Here is a 22,668-nt window from a genome sequence, read left to right on the forward strand (position 1 = left end):
CCCCCCTTCTAAAATAACTAAAACTCAGGGACACCCAATGAAATTGATGGGCAATAGATTCAGGATGAACAAAAGGAAATACTTATTTACTCAACAAGTGACTGAAATGTGGAATTAGCTGCCAGAGGATATAGTGAAGACCATAAGCATTTGTTGTTGTTGTTCAGTCGCACAGTTGAGTCCGACTCTTCGCAACCCCATGGACCAGCTCCCGCCAGGCCCTCCGGTCCTCCGCCGCCCTCCAAAGCCTGCTCAACTTCATGCTCGTTTCATCTATGACACTGACCAACCATCTCATCCTTTGCCGTCCTCGTCTTCTTTGACCTTCAATCTTTCCCAGCATCAGGGTCTTCTCCAGTGAGTGCTCCCTTCTCATTTGGTGGCCAAAGTATTTGAGCTTCAGTTTCATTATCTGGCCTTCCAGGGAACAGTCAGGGTTGATTTCTTTTAGGATTCACTGATTTGTTCTTCTTGCAGTCCAAGGGACTCTCAAGACTATTCTCCAGCACCATAGTTCAAAAGAATCTATTCTTCGGCGCTCGGCCTTCCTTATAGTCCAACTCTCGCAGCCATACATCACTACTGGGAATACCATTGCTTTGACCATGCAGACTTTTGTTGGCAGGGTGATGTCTCTACTTTTTATCATGCTGTTTAGGTTCGCCATCGCTTTCCTCCCAAGGAGCAGGAGTCTTTTAATTTCATGACTGCTGTCACAGTCTGCGGTAATCTGGGATCCCAGGAACGTGAAGTCTGTCACTACTTCCACGACTTCCCCTTCTATTTGCCAAGGAGTGATGGGGCCGGATACCATGATCTTAGGTTTTTTGATGTTGAGCTTCAAGCCCACTTTTGCGCTCTCCTCTTTTACCCTGAGCAAGAGGCTCTTGAGGTCCTCTTACTCTGCATACATATTAAATAAGCAAGGCGACAATATACATCCTTGTCGTACTCCTTTTCCTATGCTAAACCAATCAGTTGTTCCATATCCGGTTCTAACTTTAAAATGAAATTAGAGAGATTCATGGAGGATAGGTCTATCAGACTGTGATCAGATGTGCCATTTGGTGCAGAGGGGAAGGGAGCCTATTTCCTCTGGTGGAAATTGACATGGTGTTGCATGAGCACACATCCTTTGTAGCTGCGCGCTCAGTCCATCACTGCATGATCAGACGGCACGTGCTGAAACTCGGGGGTTGCCTTTTGTTTCCTATGCACATAAACGAGGAATCGCACCTCTGCATGGAGGGTTCCCCATGGAGTATGCGGTTATGCACATACTGCTAAGCGAGGGGGAAATCCGGCACCGAGTCGGGATGGAATGGGCAGACCATCCCAACGGCTTGAGTGCATGCTTGAGTGATCAGACAGGGGAAAGTCCGTCCATGGCCCATCAGCAAGCATTAGGACTGGACTTTCCCCAGTGTCTTTTAACTCTGCTTCTGTGGCGGGGGTTGGCAGCGTTCGGCTGTGGGACTTTTCCCAGATGTTGCCGTCTGATCATGCCCTTTAGATCCGGCAGATATTTGCAGTTGAGTCGGATCTAAAGGCACATCTGACCACAGCCTCAGTGTCTATTAGCCATGAAGACTAAACAGCACCTCCATATTCAGAGGCATTAAACCTCTGAATATCAGTGCCATGAGGCAACCTTAAAAGAAGGCCTCAGCTTGTATGACCTGCTGCTGGCCCTCCAGAATAACTGGTTGGCCACTATGTGCAACAGGATGCTGGAGTAGATGGACCTTTGGTCTGATCCAGCAGGGCTCTTGTAATGTTCTGCTTGGCTATACACATGGATTTGGTTGTTTGGGTCTTTTACTCTAGCAAGCACCCCTTTGGTTGGCCACCAAACTGCCCAATTTATGTATTTCTTTGATACCTTTTGAATTATTGAATGCAGGGATGCTCGGGACCCTCACTTGAAGAAGTCTCTGCTCAGGACCTGTGTTAATAGGTAACTATAAGTCCCTCTTCTTCCCTCTTGCTGTACCCCTTTGGCTTCCTGCCTCCCCTTAATGAGTGTTACAGGTTGCACAAAAGTGTGAAGGCCTTTGGAACAGTTTCATCTTTTGAGCACTTGATATTATTGGAATGCTTCAGTGTGTTCTATTCCCCTTAATTAAAAAACTCTTTTCTCAGTGCCCTTTTCAAGCTGCCCTAGGAGCCTTGTTATTTTGTCAAATGTCGCTTTAGTTATTTCAAGCCAGCACTATTTTAACATAACAGTAAAGAGGTGATGGAAGGAAAGTTTTTTTCATTATGCTTAGGCTTTCCCCACATGAATATGGATCAGATTGTGGTAATGTTTCCATGATTAACATCTGCAGAATTGAAAGAGAATTGCTTTAAAACACATATCAGTGTTATTTAACAGCATACAGGTTAAACCACATATATCATACTTCAGTGAATAATTGTAGGCAATGTCATTGAAGTCTGTCAGACTCTGCACATTTTTGGTGTTGCCCTTGATATTATTAAAGAGTATTGAGATAGTGCCCTGACCTGAACAGTCCAGGCTAGACCATTTTGTCAGATCTTGGAAGTGAAGCCCTGGTTAGTATTTGGATAGCAGACCACTGAGGAAGTCCAAGGTCACAACGCAGAGTCAGGCAATGGCAAACCACCTCTGAACATCTCTTGCCATGAAAACCCCACAAGGTCACCATAAGTCAGCTGTGACTTCATGGCACACACACACAAAAAGATAGTATATCATCTTTGATAAAAAATGGTAGTATCAATTGTCGATCCTTAAAATATTTCATTAAACTGATTAAGACATTTGATTGCCAGGGTGGATCTGAATGCAGTAATTAATTTGAAGAGTATTGCTAGCATTCGTATAATAGGATACTGGAAAAACTGGAAGCACCTCCAACCACAGTATATTTCTAAAAAATTCAGACTACAATACTGATGGTTAAACCAATGTATGATAGCAGATACAGAAAAGGGAAGGTAACAGGTAAATTTGTTGAAAAATGGCAATGCCAAGTTTCTGGATAATGTGAAACTTCTTATGTTGTTTCTGTAACACAAGTAGTCAATTTAAAAAGAATAAAACAAGAGAGACCACTGACCCTGGGTAACGGTTCAGGTGGGTCGCAAACACAGGCACACTGTAAATCCTTGTTCTGTGCTCTAACACTAGATAGACTGACTGATATCAAAGCTCTCATTTCATTTTCATCAAGCGGTACTGCCTTCATATCCATCTGAAACATAAATAGGGATAGTTTATCAGAGGCCACAGTCTTTTTCTATTGTCCAGGTTCTGAGCATAATTTACCTTCCGTAACACATAGTCTTTGAAATGTTTCATATTGGCTGATGAAATGGAGGAACAGCATTGGAATATTCTCACTCCTTGTATGTCTGTGGCCTAAAAAAGTAAAGCAAGATATAAATCTTTGTAGGTTCATACTTGTCCCAAGTAGAAAAGTAATGAATTACTGATATTGGGAAGCCAAAAAGGACATTTGCCTTCTATTGGCAGTAAAAATATCTTAACTACTAGCATGAAGGATAAGTTTCAGCAGAGATCCATAGGATTCTTTTATAGATGGTTAGACAATTTTAGTAGTAGTAGTAATTGAGACTGTTTGCTAATAAGAAGAGTATTTTGCTCCTTTGTTCTGACTTAGTACCAGACAAATTCAAGCATATAAAGCAACAATTGAGATTATGCAGACCCCTCCCCCAATCCCAATGAATAGCAAAATATATGTTCCATAAACCTTTTATTCCTGATTTCAGGGTAGCAAGTGATAAATACACATTGCACCTGTTGATTATATCCTGTCAGAAGGACCATGTAATTTACTTTTCAGAGATACTGGCAGGGCAATGTCATGTTCTGAAGTATTTCAATAATGCATTTTCAAATGTGGCTTTTCGTTGCCTGTTATCACATTGTCCCGATGACGGGATTACCACCACCCTGCGGTCCCAACAAGACCACCCCCGATGCCGGGAGGACGGCCCCTGGACCCACCTCTACTCACCTGAGATCCCGGGAGACGTCAGAGGAAGGCCGCCGAGGAGGGCGCGGCAGCAGCCCTCTCTTCGGCGCCAACAGCAGGGATCCTGGGAGTTCATCCGAATGTGGCCAGACAGTTGCGCCGGGCCAGAGGCCCGGTGCAAGAGCACACCAGCACACCCGGGTGCCACGCCCCATCCGGAGCCGCCCGATGCAGGAAGGAATGAGAGAGAACACGGCCCCTCCCAGGAGTTGGCATCCTCAATTATGTAGGGGGGTGGGGCTGGGGAAGGGAGGAGGATGGGGAGAGCAGAGGGAACACGGGAAGGTGGGAGGAGAGAATAAAAGGATGCGGCTATAAAAGGCCAGGGCTGATGACTTGGCTGGAAGGAGGCAGTATTGCAGAGCAGAGAGGGGGGCAGTGCCATACATCCTGAATGAACATAGTGGCAGGGACGGTGACGGAACCTCCCTCCCCGTTCAGGTGTCTGAGGCCCCTGCTGCTTGGACGGGCGGGTCACCAAAGTGGCAAAGCAACGGGGGCTGGAGGAATCCAGTGGCAGCGAGGGGGAGTTGTCAGGGTCGTGTGACACACGTAATAAGTATACATAGTATTTATACTGCTGTGCTGGCTGATATGCTAGTGAAAGAGGCTGGTTATAGCAAATAATAGTTATTTTTCCCCTTACCTCACCATAATCTGAAAAACTGCGATAAATATTTGTGTTTGGAATCTGGCCCAATATCAACATCTTCATTCTGAAAAAGAAGGTAGATTTTCTTTTTTTCTGTAGAACCAATGGCTCCAAAATATTCATCCCAGTCTTTTTTCCCCTAGTACCCATTAAATATCTGGGAATATTTATAAACCAAATATCATTGGTTTATCAGGATATCTGGGAATTCATAAGTTTGGGAAAGATGCTATGATGAACACAGACAACAGTAGTTTCAAATGAATCCTCATATAAAAGAGACAAATTTCCTTTCCATGTTTTTTCCCACTCTTACAACTCTGAGGTAACTGATATATAAAACAGCAATATCAGCCTGATGATGATATGTTCTGTCATGCCATGTAAATACAGCACTAGATCTAGCATATGGGTCTCATCACCACTGCAAGAGGACAGGTTGGTCCTCATTCAAGTATTGAAAGCCATTTTTCTTTTACCAGTATAGCAGTGATCAGTGCATATTCCTAGAGAAATACACAAGAACATTACACAAATAGCTAGGCATGGGATCACTAACAGACCCTAGTTCCTGATCCTTAGTGTTATGAGAGGGGCTCCTTCATTTCAACCCAACGCAAGTTACTACTACAAGTTACTTTGTCAAAATAGCAATGTGGGAGAGTTGGAAGGAGTTCCTAACTCAGGAAGTGTAAATCTTCCATTTTCCTCCTCCTGTCTCTTGTAATATTTTCACTTTCACTTCTTTTAGTGAGTCTCTCATAAGAACATAAGAACATAAGAGACGCCAATGTTGGATCAGGCCAAAGGCCCATCCAGTCCAGCACTCTGTGTCACACAGTGGCCAGAAATACCAGTGCCATCAGGAGGTCCACCAGTGGGGCCAGGACATTAGAAGCCCTCCCACTGTTGACCCCCCCCCCCAAGCACCAAGAAGACAGAGCATCACTTGCCCCAGAGCCCCTATCTATACCTTGTGGCTAATAGCCACTGATGGACCTCTGCTCCATATGCTTATCTAATTCCCTTTTGAAGCCGTCCATGCTTGTAGCCGCCACCACTTCCTGTGGCAGTGAATTCCATGTGTTAATCACTCTTTGGGTGAGAAGTACTTCCTTTTATCCGTTCTAACCCGACCGCTCTGCAGTTTCATGGAGTGCCCACGAGTTCTTGTATTGTGAGAAAGGGAGAAAAGTACCGCTTTCTCTACCTGCTCTTTCCCATGCATAATCTTATAAACCTCGATCATGTCACCCCTCAGTCGTCTTTTCTCCAAGCTAAAGAGCCCTAAGTGCTTTAACCTTTCCTCATAGGGAAAGTTTTCCAACCCTTTTATCATTCGAGTTGCCCTTTTCTGCACTTTTACCAAAGCTATAATATCCTTTTTAAGGTGAGGTGACCAGAACTGCACACAGTATTCCAAATGAGGTCTCACCATTGATTTATATAGGGGCATCTCTCTCCTTCCCATTCAATTTGGCTGATAGTTATTATGGAGATATAGTTTCAATAAAACTCATGTTTCGCTGAAGGCAGAGCCACAGTATATATTCAGGCATCCATTAACCTTTAAAACTGCAACAATTGCTGAGAAGTTTTAGGAGGCAGTTGTCCAGTCCTGCTCACCAATCCCTCACAATGACAACTCAACTGTCCTACCCCCCTTAAGCACATCCTGAAGCCATTTAAGGAAGCTGTGTGAAGCAGTAGTTAAGAACAGAAAGCCTGCCAACCTAGCAGTTTGAAAGCAAGAAATTGCAAGTAGATAAATAGGTACCACTTCGGTGGGAAGGTAACAGCGTTCCGTGCACCTCGGTGTCTAGTCATGCCGGCCACATGACCACGGAAACGTCTTCAGACAGCGCTGGCTCTTCGGCTTTGAAACGGAGATGAGCACCGCAACCCTAGAGTCGGACTCGACTGGCTTTCGAGCAAGGGAACCTTTACCTTTACCTGTCCAGTCCTGCTCACCAATCCCTCACAATGACAACTCAACTGTCCTACCCCCCTTAAGCACATCCTGAAGCCATTTAAGGAAGCTGTGTGAGGCAGTAGTTAAGAACAGAAAGCCTCAGGATAAGAAGTGAAAGAGGAATGAAGAAATTTAACGGGTATCAAAGAAGAGAGTAGAAAAGGAGGGAGTGTGAATGGGGTGAAGGAGGACAAAGAGAATAAGGGATCTTGAAAAGAGATAAGGAAGGCATGTGGAAGAGGTCAGGAAGTAGGGCAATGAGCAGGCAGCAGGAGGCACATTGGTAGGTACAATGACATCCATAGGCACCATGTTGAGGATCATGGAGTTTGAAGATATACCATAGGGTTTTTTGTTATTTTTCCCAATAACCCAGTTACATTTTCACATCTGACACCAAGAAATAGAGAATATCCCAAGACTGCCAGTATTCTTTTAAAACATCTTCATCACATTCTTCTCAGTAGAGCCCATGGAGATAATCTATTTAGACTTCAAATATAGTTTTCTATTATCTTCTACAGAATTTCCTTTCTCCACACACATTAATCTGCAACTCCTTAACAGAGCACTAAAATATGAGATAGTACCTGTGTGACCTGACACTTATTATGAAAAAGGCAAATCCCATAGCAATTCCCAATCCAATATCCAGACCAAGACAGAGTACAGCCAGAAATGTCACAATCCAAATTCCCTTTAAATGTAAATGAAATAAGAACAATATTAGCTACTTAAGGGCATGCATATTCCGATAAGCAAAGTGAAAGCTGTGTGAAGGGGACACATTCTCAGTTTACAGGGAATGAAAAATCCTTTAATCCATACAGATTTCATGTCTGATTCTTGGGCTTTCTTGAAACTTATAAGTCACTCCAAATGTTGTGACTGAAAGATTTCAAGCAACATATACAGTTTCTTTTAAAATTATAACATTTATATTCTGCCTTTCTTTAATGTAATTTAAGGTAGTCTATATAGAGTTTCCAGAAGATCTTTCATCCACATACTGACCAGACCCAGACTTACTTAGGTTCATCAAAGTTGCTGGATCACATACCTTCTGGCCATACACTACGCTCTTCATTAGAGAGTGTACTAATTAGACATTAAACATTAGTTAAATAAAATTAGCAAAATATTAATTTACATTTCTTTTATCCGCTATTAGAGATCCCTAATTAGAAATGAGAAAGTTCAGGAATCACCAACATTACAATGTAAGTAAGCTGAGCCATTTTACAAATTATGTGCAAATGCAATCTAGTGTATGTTGGAAGGAGGCAGAATTTTCATAGGTCTGAACTTATGAACATGGGAGCAAAATCAAATATGGTGTATTAGAAGCCCACTGGTCCAGTACGCTAAAATATACAAGCACATAACTAGTAATATTGAAACATTATTCTGTTCAAAAGCCAGCAACCTTTTCTCTATCTGTAACTCAGAGAGGAGATACTCATATATACCAAAATATAGCTTAAGTTATCTTTGTATTTTGGATTGTTACTTTCCTGTGATTACCTATTTCAAATGCCTCTGGAAGATTCTATTCCCTAATATTTTGTCTTGTCTTGATTTGTTTTTTAAGCAAGTGGCTATTAAATATTATGAAGAGGAAGGACTGCTGTGCCCCAACAACATTTCCCCCAATAATACTTGCTAATTCCAAACTATGCTGAAGGGGAGGGGGCTGGCAGATATGTAGGCACTCCATTACTACACTGTCAGCACAATGCCATGCTAGTATAACATGGGAGCACAGCTACAGTCTAGAGTGGTTACTAGCCATTACACTTTGGTCTGTGCTAGTGCTGGCCACATATGTATGCTACCTATTGCCTTGCAGGATCAGGTACCCACAGAGCAGACCCAGCAAAATGTGCAGACAGTTACAATGCAACTGTCTATCATGGACATGGACATGCAAGTGTTAACTCAATGGTCACATTGTCAGGTTCCTCTAGTCATTGGGTCATTGTCCAGAGCTGTCTCACTCTCCAGGGCTGCTTTTAGTTGGCAAGTGTCCCAGGATAGAACCACAGAATAGAGCAAGAGAAGGAAGTTTCTCTTCACCCAGTTTCCATACTCTGCCAGTTACCTATTCCCACCTGCCAAAGAATAGGTCTGATTCTTCCTCCCTGGGCACACCTTTTGAATGCTTCCCCAAGGGAGGGCCAAACCTGGGCTCAACCAGTCCTCCTTCCTCAACCCAATCCTGTGGAGTGACAGGCCCCTGGGCCAATGGATACTTGCCTTGGATTGGTAAACTCACTGGCCCTTCCCCCTCAACTTCTTTAAAGAGCTGACTGCCCCACCCTACCTCCTCTTAAAAGGTCAGTGTTGCCTGCTCTCCTGGCCCCTTTGTCAGCGTTCTCCTGGGTCTCAGTGCCAGGGTCATTTCTGGTAGGTGGGATGGCTTCTACTGCTGAGCATGCCACTGAGAGCCAGCTGGCCTCCTTCAAGCTGGCTGACTCCAGAGTAGGCTCCATCAAGGCCATGCCCTGCTGTGACCTGGCAGAAAAATTCCCCAGCCTTAGCGTTTGCTGCCCCAGTGTGCCTTCAGTGGAGCTTGCAGTTCCTTGGGGTAAGTTCAGGGGTGGTGTCATCAACCCCAGACAATTGTGTGTCTGGAGGGAAGGTATACTGAGTAGTATGATATCATGGCATGTTTTGCCAAGTGGTATTGTTCATGCTTGGGTTACAAAGGGACACAATTAGTGTGCAACATTTTTATTGGTGTATGGTGCCAGAGTTGTTTTGGATACTGCGGAAAATCAGTGTTTGTTTTTCTTGTTTCTACTGGTATGGTTTTGCTTTCTACTTCAAAGCTGGAAGTGCATGACTGTGACAAGCTTATACTAATGTAATGCTTTTACAAGTGACATAGTATCTGCCACCATAGCGGAACCATAAGATCAGGCTGTCCTTTCCTGAAATGCATTATAGTGATGCCCGGTATTCCACATATGGTAATGTCATAGTTATGTTGTTCAATAATGGCCGTGGTAATTTTTGATTAGTACCTCAAACAATTCTCTTCAAAGCATGCTAGAAATACATAGAAATTGTACAAAGGGAAACCAGAACATGCATGCACCAAGTCCACAATGTTTATGCAAATATTAATTACATGATATCTAAATAAAAATTTTCTGCAGCCCTGCAACCCATGGATAGCCTTTTCATTTAGGACAGGTTGCTTATTCTTGTTCTATGGCAAATGATTAATGGTGCTAGACACTATCTTCTGTGCATTGTACCCAAATAGTCAGTTACCCTCCCCAACCTTATGTGGATCATGTGACACTTACAAAATCATATTTATCTTGCCTCCACAAGGATGGGACATCCATAAACTTTTCAAGAAATGGGAACATGTTGGCCATTACAATGGCTGCTAAAACAGCCTGTGGAAAAAATAGAAAAAATGATAATCTTTTTACTAGTTGTGGCTAATACTCCACATAGGGTGTACAAGAAATTGTAAGATAACCTGAGACAGTAAGTCCTTCAAATACCTGATTTATACAAATGTAAGCTTTTGTCAGGCTTGATAGTCTGTGTTATGTTGATATATACTATGGCATAATTTTACAATGACTTCTACAGTTATATAGTCATACTTCATTTTACACAAAAATACGATAAACTGCAACATTCCTGAACAGTTTCTGTAGCAGAAATGTACCTGTAATTAGGTATGAGCACAAACTAGGAAATGTTTTTCATTTCAATTCATGGCATGCCCAATTCACGAGCCACGAACCGTCACAAACTTTTAAGAACTAAACAAACCAGTTCATGACATGGTAGAATGCCCCCCTGGTGGTGTAGAGACACCAAACCCATAGGGAATCTCCAGCTCACTCTCCTCTATCTGCCCTCCAAGTTTGGTGAGGATTGGATATACGGGGTCTGAGTTATGGTCCCACAAAGAAGGTGCCCCCATCCTCCATTGTTTCCAATGGAAGGAGGGAAGCCAAAAAACAAGGGCAACAAAAGCCCAGCAGAACAGAATTAAAGCCCCAGAAAATCTCTGCAGTAGAAACAGAAGGGGGGCATTTTTGCAAGCCCAGCAGAACCAGTTCCACTATGGCAGTGCAAATGCAACAGGACTAATGTCAACCCAGAGACTTACTGCAGTAGAAACTGAGGGGGGTTGCAAGCCCAGTAGAACCAGTACAATATACTAGTGCTCAGCAGAACCCAGTGCTATTGTGGCAATGCCAGTTCAACAGGACTGCTGTCTAGAACAGAATCACACTCCAAGCAAGGGGGGGGTTGCAAGCACAGCAGGACTAGTGCAATGTATTAGTGCCCATCAGAACCTAGTACCAATGTGGCAATGCCAGCTCAACCACAATCCAAGCAAGGGGGGCATTTCTGCAAGCCCAGCAGAATGAGTACAATGTACAGAGTGCTCATCAGTACCTGTGCAATCACAGAGTGCCCAGCAGAACCCAGTGCCACTAGTATCACAAGCTTAAAAGGACTGGTCTCAAAGCACTGAGTCACAAATCCAAGCACAGGGGGGTGGGATTTTGCAAGCTCTGTGCAAGAAAATGGGAAGTGATCACAAAGGAAGGCACAAAGGGGGAGATCCTCTTGAAACTGACATGACTAGTTTGAAACTGACAACAGTGTTTCCAAGGCTGCAGAATTCCCCCCCCCCCCCAATTGCTTTGAAGTTTGGTAAACATTTTGTTTGAGCAGAGACAGTCTGTCCGGAAATGTACCCATTCATGAAGGGGCACCAACTGCTTCAAAGTTTGTGGAAAATTCATGCCAGTTGACCTGCCACAAACTTCAGTTTGTGAACCATGAACCAGCCAAAATTTGTCATGAGCTTCAGTTTGTGAGCCAGTTCGTGCCCCTTCCTATCTGTAATGGGGAAAGAATCCCAGGTTTTGTTAAGGTAGTTTACAGCTATAGTGAGATACAAATATTAAGCCCAGGTAGATATTTCTACCTCACTACTGCTGATTACAGTTAATAGTCTCTCTATGTTTTTATGACTACCATTTTTATCTGAACAGGAAAGGTTGTCTGGGCTGCCAGCCAGAATACAAGAAGCATTAGCTAGGTGGAGCTGCTTCTTTCCCCTCCTACCTTGGAAGAGGCAGTTTTCTACATCTTGGGATCTTTGTTTCTGGGAAATAGCCTCTCAAGAATGGGAAAATGCACTTGATGCCTTGGTGGCATTACTATATTCCTTTTGAACAGCAGCAGGCTGGCCTTGCTTAGTTTCATGAAGTTTGTCCTATCTTTTGTTTTTTGGAAGTGAGCATAATTTCAGAGTTAGGCTGCAGATCTTTTGCTTAGTAGACATCATTGACCAAAAGAAATGGAGGAAAGGGAGCAATGTGATAAATTCCATCTTACAGGCTGATGTTATGGCCATGTAAATTGTAAAATATTTATCTGAAAGGAAGACTAGTTTCCCCCTCATATGTGTCATCAAGAAAAAGAGGGGATTGTCTTAAATTCACCTACAGTTATGTACAGTACAATGTATATAATTTTTTGTATAATTTTGGAGAGATTATTTTATGTTCAGAATCACCTTTCAGCTATGCACCGTAGTAGATTTGAATGTCACAAAATTACTTTTCACCCTGTACTTCCTGTGTTCTGTTGTCCCTTCATTGTCTTTTCTCACAACTCCTACATAAAATGTCTAAGATCCACTTAGAGCCTCTAAACGAGTGGGCTCTAATCCACAAAAGCTTAAACTGAAATAAATGTTAGTCTTTAAGGTACCACAAAACTCCTGTTTATTTTTGCTGCCACAGCCTTACACAACTACAGCAGTAATTTGATGTCTATTTACTGAAATTCTGTTTAATATTCACTTACATTAGGAAGAGACTGGAAGTAGTTCCCCAGTTTTAGCACTGTCACCAGCATTATGGAAGCTCCAATTAGAGCTGCAAGCTGATAAAAAAAATACACCATTAGAAATGTATATTCTAGTACTGATTATGTTTTGATCCACTGTTCAGTGAAGATTAATATGCTAAAATCTCATTTGGTATCCCATTGAGGGGTATTTTATTCATTTGGTAAAAGTGTAATCTATAAACACAGTTTGAAATGAAAAAAAATTATGTGGAAATTTTAGTTAGACAGTTTCATTTGTCAAAAAGAAAACCTGCTGTGTGAAGTATCTCTAAAACAAAGTTGTATTAAATATAGCAGTGGTTCCCAAGGTGGGTGCCACCATCCCCTGGGAGGTAGTGGGATTACTAGGGGGCACTAAGAGGCAAGGGGCCAGCAGGCAGAGCACTGGAGGTAGGCCCCTTTAACCACAATGTTCTTTTATTTACAACTGGCAAATGGCACTCCAGGTTTCTGCCTCTGCATGGTGTTGAAATCTGGTGGAAACTATCAAAATATTTAGTAAATACATCACCAGAGCACTAGTCAGACCAGCATACCTTGTTTTGAGAAGCTGTTATCACCTCTTGTGTTTTTGTCATTTTTCAAGTTTTTGTGGATAAGTCCTTAATTTAATAGTATTCCTGTGCTCTCAGTTACTGAACCTATTGATTATGAAGTGTGCTTTTTAGTTCTATAAGTGTTCTTTTGGTCACAGCCAACCCAATATTAATATTTCTAGGTTATATAAGTGTACCCAGTGGTTTTGTCCCTCTACTGGAATTTTTTTGGGGGGTAGGTATTTTGTCCCAGAGTGGCAGCCGTAGGAGAGTTCTGAATGAAAAGAGAGTTCTGAGGAGAAAAAAGGAGACAGAAGCCATCACTGTCCAAGTGCAGAGAACAAAGTGACCTGAGAATGAGCCTCAAGAGAGCTGCAGCCTTTGGAGACCTGCAGCAACAGAAAAAGTCTGAAGAGCAGCACCACCAGCACGCACCATAGAGCCATGAAATAGCTGAAAATATGGATAATATATTGTGCAGCATACTAAGGACAACAGAATTTGCATTACAGCTGTATGAGTCAACATTGTCAGTGAAGTGTAGTGGGTTAGACGCATGTATAAACCACTGAGACGGATGTAGTGATCAGCATGGTTTACTAGTACACAACAAAGACAACAACTACTGACTGGCTGGCCAATTATATACACATCTGAGGACACCCCTCCCAGGTCCCGTTGGTGGGTTCAAATCTCCCACCACGGTCCCATTGGTTCCCAAGTGGAGAGACTAGAAGCCTAGTCCCCATTGTTTCTACAGAGTCAAGCTCGGGAGTATTCGCTGGCCCCTGGTGGCGGTCAGTGGACATAAGAGTCAGGCAACAAATCTTTGCTTACGTGTGCTTTATAAAAGATGAGTTTGGCTGAAGAGTTGTTATTTTCAAGGCTACAAAAACAGATACTAAAGGGGAGTCAATATTTTGTGTTGTTGAGGAATTCTTCAAAGACAAGGAAATAACCACTAACGTGTGCTTGAAGTGATGGAGCACCATAAATGACTGGTTACTACTGTGCGTATGTCAGGAAGGGGAGTCCCCAGACCTCTTCCTGCCCCTCCCACCGGGAACCACGGGGGTCAAGGGCCCTGACATAATGGGGGCATTCTCAGAGGAGGCACTCGGGCAACCCGGAGAGGACCACACCAGATGACCCCGAATGTGGCTGAGGGAGACAGGGGCTATGGGATATGTGTCTTCAGATGACAGGAGGAGACAGAAAGAAGCCAACAAAGGTATTCAGGAGGACTGAGGCTCCAGCAGCAAAGGGAGGATGCCTTGGAAGCAGTGAACGCCATCCCCAGAAGCGCTGGCCCAATCGAGAAAAAGAAGGATGGGAATGCACCAACAAGATTGGGGAACTGGCCAATCCTGTGGCCACTCTCCTCTGAAGGGAAAGGGGGAGAGGCAGGTGTGGGGCGGGAGGATTTAAGGGAGAGAGAAACACTGGCCAAGGAGGATCCTCTTTGTCCCTCTATGCTAGGGGAGTGTGACGGAACAGAAAGAAAGCCCAACTGGGAGGACACTTGAATAGAGGTGGGGTGAAGTGCACAAGGAGCAAGGGTGAAGTAACCTCCTCCGTAGCTTCAGTCTGAGGCCGCGCTATGTTCTCGCTCGCCTGAAAATTTGACGCCCTGGAGCCTGACCCTCCAACACCAACAAGACTACCCAGTCATGACAGCATGTGAAAAAAATGACAGTATTTGAAAAAAAGCAGTGCAAGACTTCTGGTACGGCGCTTCGACAAGTGGGCGGGCGTTCGCCTCGCTCCGTCTCGCTTGAACCTCCAGCACTTTCTTTTGAGGCCCCCAGCAATGGGGGAGCACGACCGGCACTATCTGACAGAGTGCCGGAGCAGAGGGCTTTGTTGCTGGCCCCTCCCGCAATTCGGAAAAGCGGGGGGGGGTGACCAGTAACGCCCCGAAGCAGGAGCGTGGAAGGAGAAGAACATGGCTGCCATGCTCTTTCAAGACGCGGCCACCCGGATTTTAACCCTTTTTTTTCCTTTTTGTACTTGAGAAGAAGCGATACACCACATTAGGAAATACTTTTTGCACACCCACAGATGGAGCGAAGAGGATTATAATATGCCCTGAACTTCCCCCCTCCCCGTTGTATGTGGAAAAAAAGCGGCCGAAAAACTGGTTTGGGATTGAAAGAGCAGAGACGCGATAAAGGGGTAAGAAAAAATTACCTTTTCGGAATCATATTGGACTATATTTGAATTGGCTGAATAGTAAGATATGCTGGAAAAGATGGAAGTGACTGATATGCAAGAGGGGATAGATGGAAACAATGGGAACAGTTCCAGGAAACAATGATGAGAGAAATGAAATTAATATTTAAACTGGCCTGTGAGAAGGTTTTGAAAAATACTCGGAATGAAATGTTGGAGGAGAAAGATGAGAAAGAGAAAACACAGGAAACGGAAATGCAGGAAACAGAGCAGGAGATAGGACTATATGTTGCTCAGTCTGTACTTAAAAAAGGAGAGGTTCAGAAAGGAGATGCTTCTAAAGGTGTACTGGAAGGACAAGGTAAATGGAAACCAGGAGTAATAAATAAAAGACGGCAGAACCCTCTCAAGAGAAATAAGAAGATGCAAATCAGAGGGGCAAAAATAAAGAAAGTTGAGAAGAAACATAAAGTCCCCAATAAATTAAATATGAAAGGGCGTGGAAGAGAAAAGTTGGAAAAGAGGATACAGGAGTATAAAGATCTACGCCACCTAGAAGAGAATGGGAAAAATCAAGAAAAAAAGGAACTGGAATATAACATTGTTGTAGGGACTGAGCTGGTGATAAACTTGTTGCTTATTCTTTCTGTCTTCTCCCTAAATTGATGATAAATTGAAGTATTTTGTGTTTGTAGGATAGGAAATTTGTGGGTAGTGTAAGGAGGAAGCTTTTGGTACTTTTAGTTTGGCTTAAATGCATCACAAATTAATTGGAAATGGAAATTTTCTTTAAGGGTAGGAAAATAATGAACTATTGTGAGTTAGGGTGATAGGAAACTGGTGATATGTGGGTTTTTGTATGAATGAAGCTGTGTAGCTAGGTATTGGTTTTGAAATATTGCATCATTGTTTTATATTGTAAGAATGAAGCTTTTTTCTTTTTGGTATTTAAAGTTTGGTTTTGAATAATTGTATTATAAAACTGCTGGAAATGGAAAGTATGGCAGGCAACTATAGTAATATATATAATATAATGAGGTAATTATATTGTGGTTGGGAATGTCAAAAGATGATCATATTGGATGAATTAGGGGTGGTGTGATAAGAAATATGTTTTATATGGGTTTATGTTTGTAAATTGTGTTCCAATAATGATTAAAAAATGGGAGAAAAAAAGAAAAAGAAATTATGGATGATAATAATAGTAATAGAGTGAGGATTAGGTTTAAATGCCTTGAGATGAGTGTTTGGTGTTGGTATCCGGCCATGGGATTAAAATGATAGGTAGTAAAATGAAGGTGAATTGGGATTTTTAAAGGGGACTGGAATGATTATAACAGAGATGTAGGGATAGGAAAGATGTTATGTATAGGTGTATTTAAGAATAGAATTTTGTATTTGTAAGTGCCATAGGTTATATTATTTAAAGTAAAAATGAAACTTATTGTTAGTAATATGAGGATTAACTTGCTAAGGATTATTAAGATTAATATTTCTATTTTATTTATTATTTTGGAAATGGTATTCTCATTGGGAAACTTTCAAAGTGTCTTATGTGTGAGAGAGAGACAGAAATTAAGAAGTGGCAAATGATGTGAATAATCCAGCCAATGCTAGGTGTTAAAAAGTGGAAAGAACTTACTAAAGGTGATTCTGATATATGGACAAGAATAAGGAATAAATAAACATATAAATGGATAGATTTACTGGTTAAAATGAATGAGGAGGGTTGTGAGTGAGGCAATGTGAAATGTTACTTGGTTAATATATGAATAGGAAAAACTTGAAGTAAGAGTATGTTTAACTAAATTGTCAATGTGGTGTATTGTGAAAAAAAATTGTGGTGATCTATGTATGTATGTTTATTAAGCATAAAACCCAATTAAAAATAAATTTAAAAAAAATTAAAAAAAGAAAAAAAGAAAAAAAGCAGTGCAAAATGTCTTTATCATTCACATTCATTGCCAATGTTTGTTTGCCAAAAAACTTCAGTAATTGCCTGCACAAGTCATTACACACTGTCATTACTGCATGGAATAAAATTAAAGCCCATGCTCTCAGTGATCAACTATTCATTGAGAATAATGGAAATTTTTTATGTCTGCTGCTCCATACTGAAGTTCATTGGCTATCAAAAGGCAACTGTGTGAGATGCTTTTATAGCCTTTTTGACACTGCAGTGGAGTTTTAAAAAAATATGAATGCTTTGCTCAGAGATCAGGCATGACCACTTATTTATCAGCACTATTTGCAAAGTTCAATGAAATTAATTTGCAGTTGCAAGGAAATGAGTTCAATCTTATTAAGGCCAAATCTGTCATCTCTGTGTTTATTTCAAAGTTAACTCTATTCAAACACGAGACTGTCACAAGCGATACCAATTTCGAAGCCTGTCTGAGCTAGAAGACAGAGGTGGGATACAAGATGATCTGCAAGTTTGTGTGACTATTTGGATATGCTGCATGAGGATATGTCTGAGCGATCTGAAGACCTTCTTCCAATGAAAATTCCAGATTGGGTGATAACTTCATTTTCAGATACTGAGGAAGTTTAGCTGAAGCTAAAGTTTAAGAAGTCATACCAAAAGTTTACAGAAGGAAATTTCTGATAGCTATTCAGCACTATAGACAGTGATTAAGAAGCTTCTTATTGCATTTCCAGCATCATAGTTGGTGGAACATGGTTTTCGTGTGATCATCCAACTTCTCTCCAAGAAAAGAAATCAGCCCCAGATTACTGAATGTGGTGATTTAAGACTCCTGCTGATTGACTTTAAACTAGACTTTAAACCAGACACGACAAAACTGGTCTCATTTCATCAAGCCCATCCATCACATTAGGTATTTATTGAACAGTGAAGTAGTTATCAAATGTGGTATCAGATTCTTTCTAAATGACTATCAGCTTTTCAAAGTCTGATATCACAGGATCAAGTTCATCAATTTTGTTGAATAAATTGTTTTAATTGGATTTTGAATAAATGTGTTAAAAACTGGCATTGGGCTGGAGCCCAGGGTTGTCTCTTCCTCCAGGGTTCTTTTAGCAAGGCTTGCCCTGGGAGAAGAACCTCAAAAGAGGAGGGTTTTTTTCATCACCCTCTTTTTGTTCCCGCTCCTACCAGTAATCTCTCCCTGGTTGTCTTAGGTGAGGTCTGACCGTTCCTCCCTGGCTCTCCCAGGGTACAGCTTTAAAAGGACTGTCTGGTGTGGGACAACTCCAGCTTCACCCACTCTCTGTATCCTGGAGGATGGGCCTATGGGAGTGGTGGGTCCAAGGCCTAATGGGCTGCTGCCTGCCTGGGATCCCATTTCCCCCGCTCCTCCCCCCTGAGAAGCCTTATAGGGCTTCTCCTGTAGCCCCTGCTGGCCTGAGAAGGTGACTGCAGCCTGTTCCCTGCCCTTCTGCTGCCTGTCACCCTTGTTGCCTTGTGCTTCTGCTGCCAGCTCTTGGGGGTTGGCTGTTGGCTGGTCCCTGGCCTGCTCAGCATCTCTGGGTGTTGTAGCAAGTTTAGAAGCTGCTCCTGCGGCATCAGGTTGGGTTTCTACGGTCTCTCTTGACAGCTCCCTCAGCATGACCTGGAGACCTCCATCTTCTCTAAAGTAAGTGCAGGGGTGGGAGGTCTGACTATGGACAATGTGCAATTAATTGTTAGTGTTCTGGATTTTATTTTTAGTACCTCCCTTAGTGGGTTGTGCAAATCACTATTCTGAACAATGCTTTTTATAAGGTGGGATAGTTTATGGAACCAAGATGGTTTGGGAACCACTGAGCTATAGTTTCAATCCCAGAACTCCATACTGCATAAAGGAAAATAGATCTTAGTAAATAACCTAAATGAAGCTTTCTTTTAAAAAGTGGATTTCATGATAAACCAACTCACCTGTGTTTTCCCACCTGTCTTTTCTTGAATAACTGTTGCAGAAACAGCACAGCTAACAACAAAACTTTTAAAAAATGAACCAAAGACATTGCATAATCCAATTGCAAACAGGTCCTGCATATGAGAAATAAAAATTAGACCTGATCACTAAATTAAAAACACATATCACTCTTGACTAATCATGCACTGGGGTATTAACGCTAAAAAAGTTTCTCTTCCATGTTTCTGATGAGAAATTATTATGGCTGCTTACAAACCACAGTGCACCTCTTTATAAAGTATTTGATTGTGCATGGAGGAATGGGAGTTCATTCACATGCCACTTAAAGAGAAATGACAAAGCACAGAAGTCTATGTGCTAATGTATTTCTGATGGAAGTCATGTTGGGGTATTCTCCTGACTCAGCATGGACTTCAAAACATGGTATTATTTGGCTATCTAAGAGTAATTGCAAAGTTAGTTAAAAACTGCCACAGAAAAACAGCATCATCTGAAACTACCCTCAGTGAATAGTGCTTTTTGAAGCCACCGAAGCAGGGCTCATTTCCTGCCCGACTGCACCGAAGCGATGCTCCGGCAGTAAGGAGCCCAGGGGGCGGGCATATGAAGAAGAAGGAGGAGGAGGAGGAGGAGGAGGAGATTGGATTTATACCCGCCCTTCACTACCCAAGGGAGTCTCAGAGCAGCTTACAAACTCCTTTCCCTCCCCCTCCCCACAACAAACACCCTGTGAGGTGGGTGGGGCTGAGAGAACTCTGACACAAACTGCTCTTTCAGGAACAGCTGTGTCAGAACTTGTGACTGACCCAAGGTCACATCAGCAGGTGCAAGTGGAGGAGTGGGGAATCAAACCCGGTTCTCCCAGATTTGAGTCCTCACACTTAACCACTACACCAAACTGCAGCAAGCCCCACCCCCTGCTCCCAGCAGCCCCCCCGTCCTAGCCCGCTGGCCGACACAGCAGAGTGCTGCCGCAAGCTCCGCCTCGGCCTCCTGTGCCTCCTCCTGTGCTGCTTGCTACTGCAACAGCAACTGGCCCCACTTCCGCTGCTGCTCACCACTGCCTCCTCCTCCTCCTCCACCCCCACCACCCCACCAGGCTCCCTGGCAGCAGCCAGCACCAGTACCTCCTCCGCCCCTCGCCAGAAGATGCCCCGGGTGCCCCACACTGCCGGTGCCCCGCCCATCTAGGCGGCTGCTGCTGCTGCTTCTCCTGCTGGCAGATCCCTCTGCCTGCTGACCCTGCCACGCCTCCGGCTCTCCTGCTCCCACTGGGGCTGTGCATGTCCTTCAAAGTGCCTTCCGCTTCTCCTCCTTCTCCTCCTCCTGTTGTTTCTTCCTCCGCGTCCAGCGCGCTGCCTGCCTTAACTGGAGGTGCCTGGTTCTGCCGCTTGCTCTCCTGCACCGCCCACCTCGCCTCCATCCCTTCCTCCTCCTCCCTCCTTCCCAGGTTTTTCAGACTCTCCCCCCCCCCACACCTGCCCTTCTCGCTCACCGGCCTGCTTCAGCAACAGGCATGGCACTCACTTGGCCTCATCGGCCGCTGAGCCAAGGGACAAGCAAAGCATGCCAAGAGCGGTGGAGTGCACAAAAAATGCAAAGAGGTGGGTCCCCTGGGGCATCTCTCTGAGCTGGGTTCTTTGTGCATAGTCCTGGGCACCGGAAAAGCATGATATCGATCTAGCAAAGGAATACATAACTACATTCTGGTCCCGAGCCATGAAATCCTAGAATGTGTCACCTTAAGGCAGCATTTTCCATAGAAAACAACAACTCTCCTCGAAGCTCTGTGATTATTTGCTGCCCATCCATGCTTTAAGCCCGCGCATGGGCCAATGGTATTCGTAGTTCCCATTTCTCCTCTTTAGCATCCGGTTGCTATGGCTACCCGCAGGGTTCCGAACATGTGGAAAGACTGAAAAGCCCCTCTTAGGCGCCAGGTGGGGGGGGGTCTGAGGAGGAAAGTTTTTCTCTGAGAAAAAAGAAGTTTTTCTCTAAGAAAATGTGTGTGTGGGGGGGTAGTACCTGCTGCACATAGAGCCGGGAGGGGGTTGCCTTTGGATAAAGATGTGGTTCAGAGCTCCTGAACCTGAGCATGTGTGGAGTGTCTCACCTGAAAACAAGGGTTGTATTTGAAAATAATAGGCAATATGCTTTTTAGCATTTATGGCATCGCAAAATAGGTTTTGTTTGTTTTAGAGCTCATGAGTATGTCTTTGAACATATGTGGAATAACCTTCACTGAGCTGGAGAAAAAATATGTTGTTGTTGTTTTTTAAACCACACACTGTGGTTAAAGGGTCTCTAAGCATTTGGCAGTATGTGTTCCCTGAGCTGGACAAAGGTATATGTGTTTTAAAAGGCCATAGCCAGGCCTCTGAGCACATGCAGAGTGTAGTTCCCTGAGCTGGACAAAGTGTCTGTTTAAAAAGCCTTTTGGCCAGCTTTCTCTGAGCCATTCCATGGAGCTGCCAGGCACTGTTCCCTCTAAGCTGAGTTAGTGTGAGCTAGCTCACAGTTTTTTAGCCCTTGGCTCACACATTTTTGTCTTCGCTCAGGAAGGATGGCTCCAGAGCAAACTAATTTATGCAGCAGCCAAATTGCTTGCTCACAACTTTAATGCCAGTAGCTTACAAAGTAGAATTTTTGCTTACAAGACTCCACAGCTTAGAGGGAGCATTGCTGCCAGCCAGGTAACATCTTGTAGAAATTATTATGTAGCGCAGTCACTGGGCATGGCACAGAGTAGCTATCAAAAATGCAGGTCCCTGCCCTGAGCTGCTTACCAACCAGCATTCAACCCAGGGGAAGACTACAGAGGGCTAGGAGAAAGTTGCAGACATTTCAGTTCAGACCTGTGGGTGTTACGTGTAGGACCTTTGAGCATGTGCAAAGGGCCTTCTCTGAGTGGTACTTTCTTTTCTCTGAGATTTTTGGGGTGGAGCCTTCTGACACACTTCGGGTGATGTCAGGGGGTGTAGCATAGGCAAATGTTATGCTAATGAGTTATGCTAATGAGTTCCTGCACCTCTTTTTCTATGAAATGACCCCTATACCTAAGTAACCTTGGCACTAAAAGTTATCAGTTGGATAGAAAGAAATGTTGAAGTTACATAAGAAGATTCTTTCTCATCATTGAGAGGATGATACTGTGTGATGACTGCTAACTGCTTTTATCCATTTCAGGAAGCAAGACTTGCTCAGTCTTCTGAAACCTCCACTGGGAAGAGGAGCCTTTTAAGTTTTGAGGCTCCCCAGATGAAGAATAAGCTCAACTATGCAAAGAAATTAACCTCTAGTAACACTGAAATATACTGCAAAAGACTGAAGATACAACAGGTGATATACATCCCCGGGATGTAATGTTCTTATTCTAGGGAGCAACTCCAATCTTCATCATTTTTAGATATATTTTAACAGTTCTATATGTTGATCATCTGTTCTACATAATTAAAACGCCAAAGACAATAGGAAACCCTTAGCATACAAATATAGCCACAAATAACACCCACCAAGAGAAGAC

General features: G+C 43.2%; 1 protein-coding gene across 1 annotated transcript in view; it reads right to left on the bottom strand.

The window, feature by feature from the left end:
- SLC26A8 (solute carrier family 26 (anion exchanger), member 8) overlaps positions 1 to 22,668 on the bottom strand; it is a 90,418-nt gene that overhangs the window by 43,293 nt on the left and 24,457 nt on the right. Inside the window, exons 9-15 of the mRNA XM_015423277.1 lie at positions 19,145 to 19,258; positions 12,512 to 12,589; positions 9,967 to 10,062; positions 7,243 to 7,349; positions 4,675 to 4,744; positions 3,296 to 3,388; positions 3,087 to 3,221 (exon numbers count right to left, since the gene is read on the bottom strand). Of these exons, the coding sequence (XP_015278763.1) occupies positions 3,087 to 3,221; positions 3,296 to 3,388; positions 4,675 to 4,744; positions 7,243 to 7,349; positions 9,967 to 10,062; positions 12,512 to 12,589; positions 19,145 to 19,258 (693 nt within the window). The remainder of the gene's footprint in view (positions 1 to 3,086; positions 3,222 to 3,295; positions 3,389 to 4,674; positions 4,745 to 7,242; positions 7,350 to 9,966; positions 10,063 to 12,511; positions 12,590 to 19,144; positions 19,259 to 22,668) is intronic.

Source organism: Gekko japonicus, unplaced genomic scaffold (genome assembly GCF_001447785.1).
Source record: "Gekko japonicus isolate JY-2015 unplaced genomic scaffold, Gekko_japonicus_V1.1 scaffold1079, whole genome shotgun sequence".
In the NCBI taxonomy this organism is placed as follows: domain Eukaryota; kingdom Metazoa; phylum Chordata; class Lepidosauria; order Squamata; family Gekkonidae; genus Gekko; species Gekko japonicus.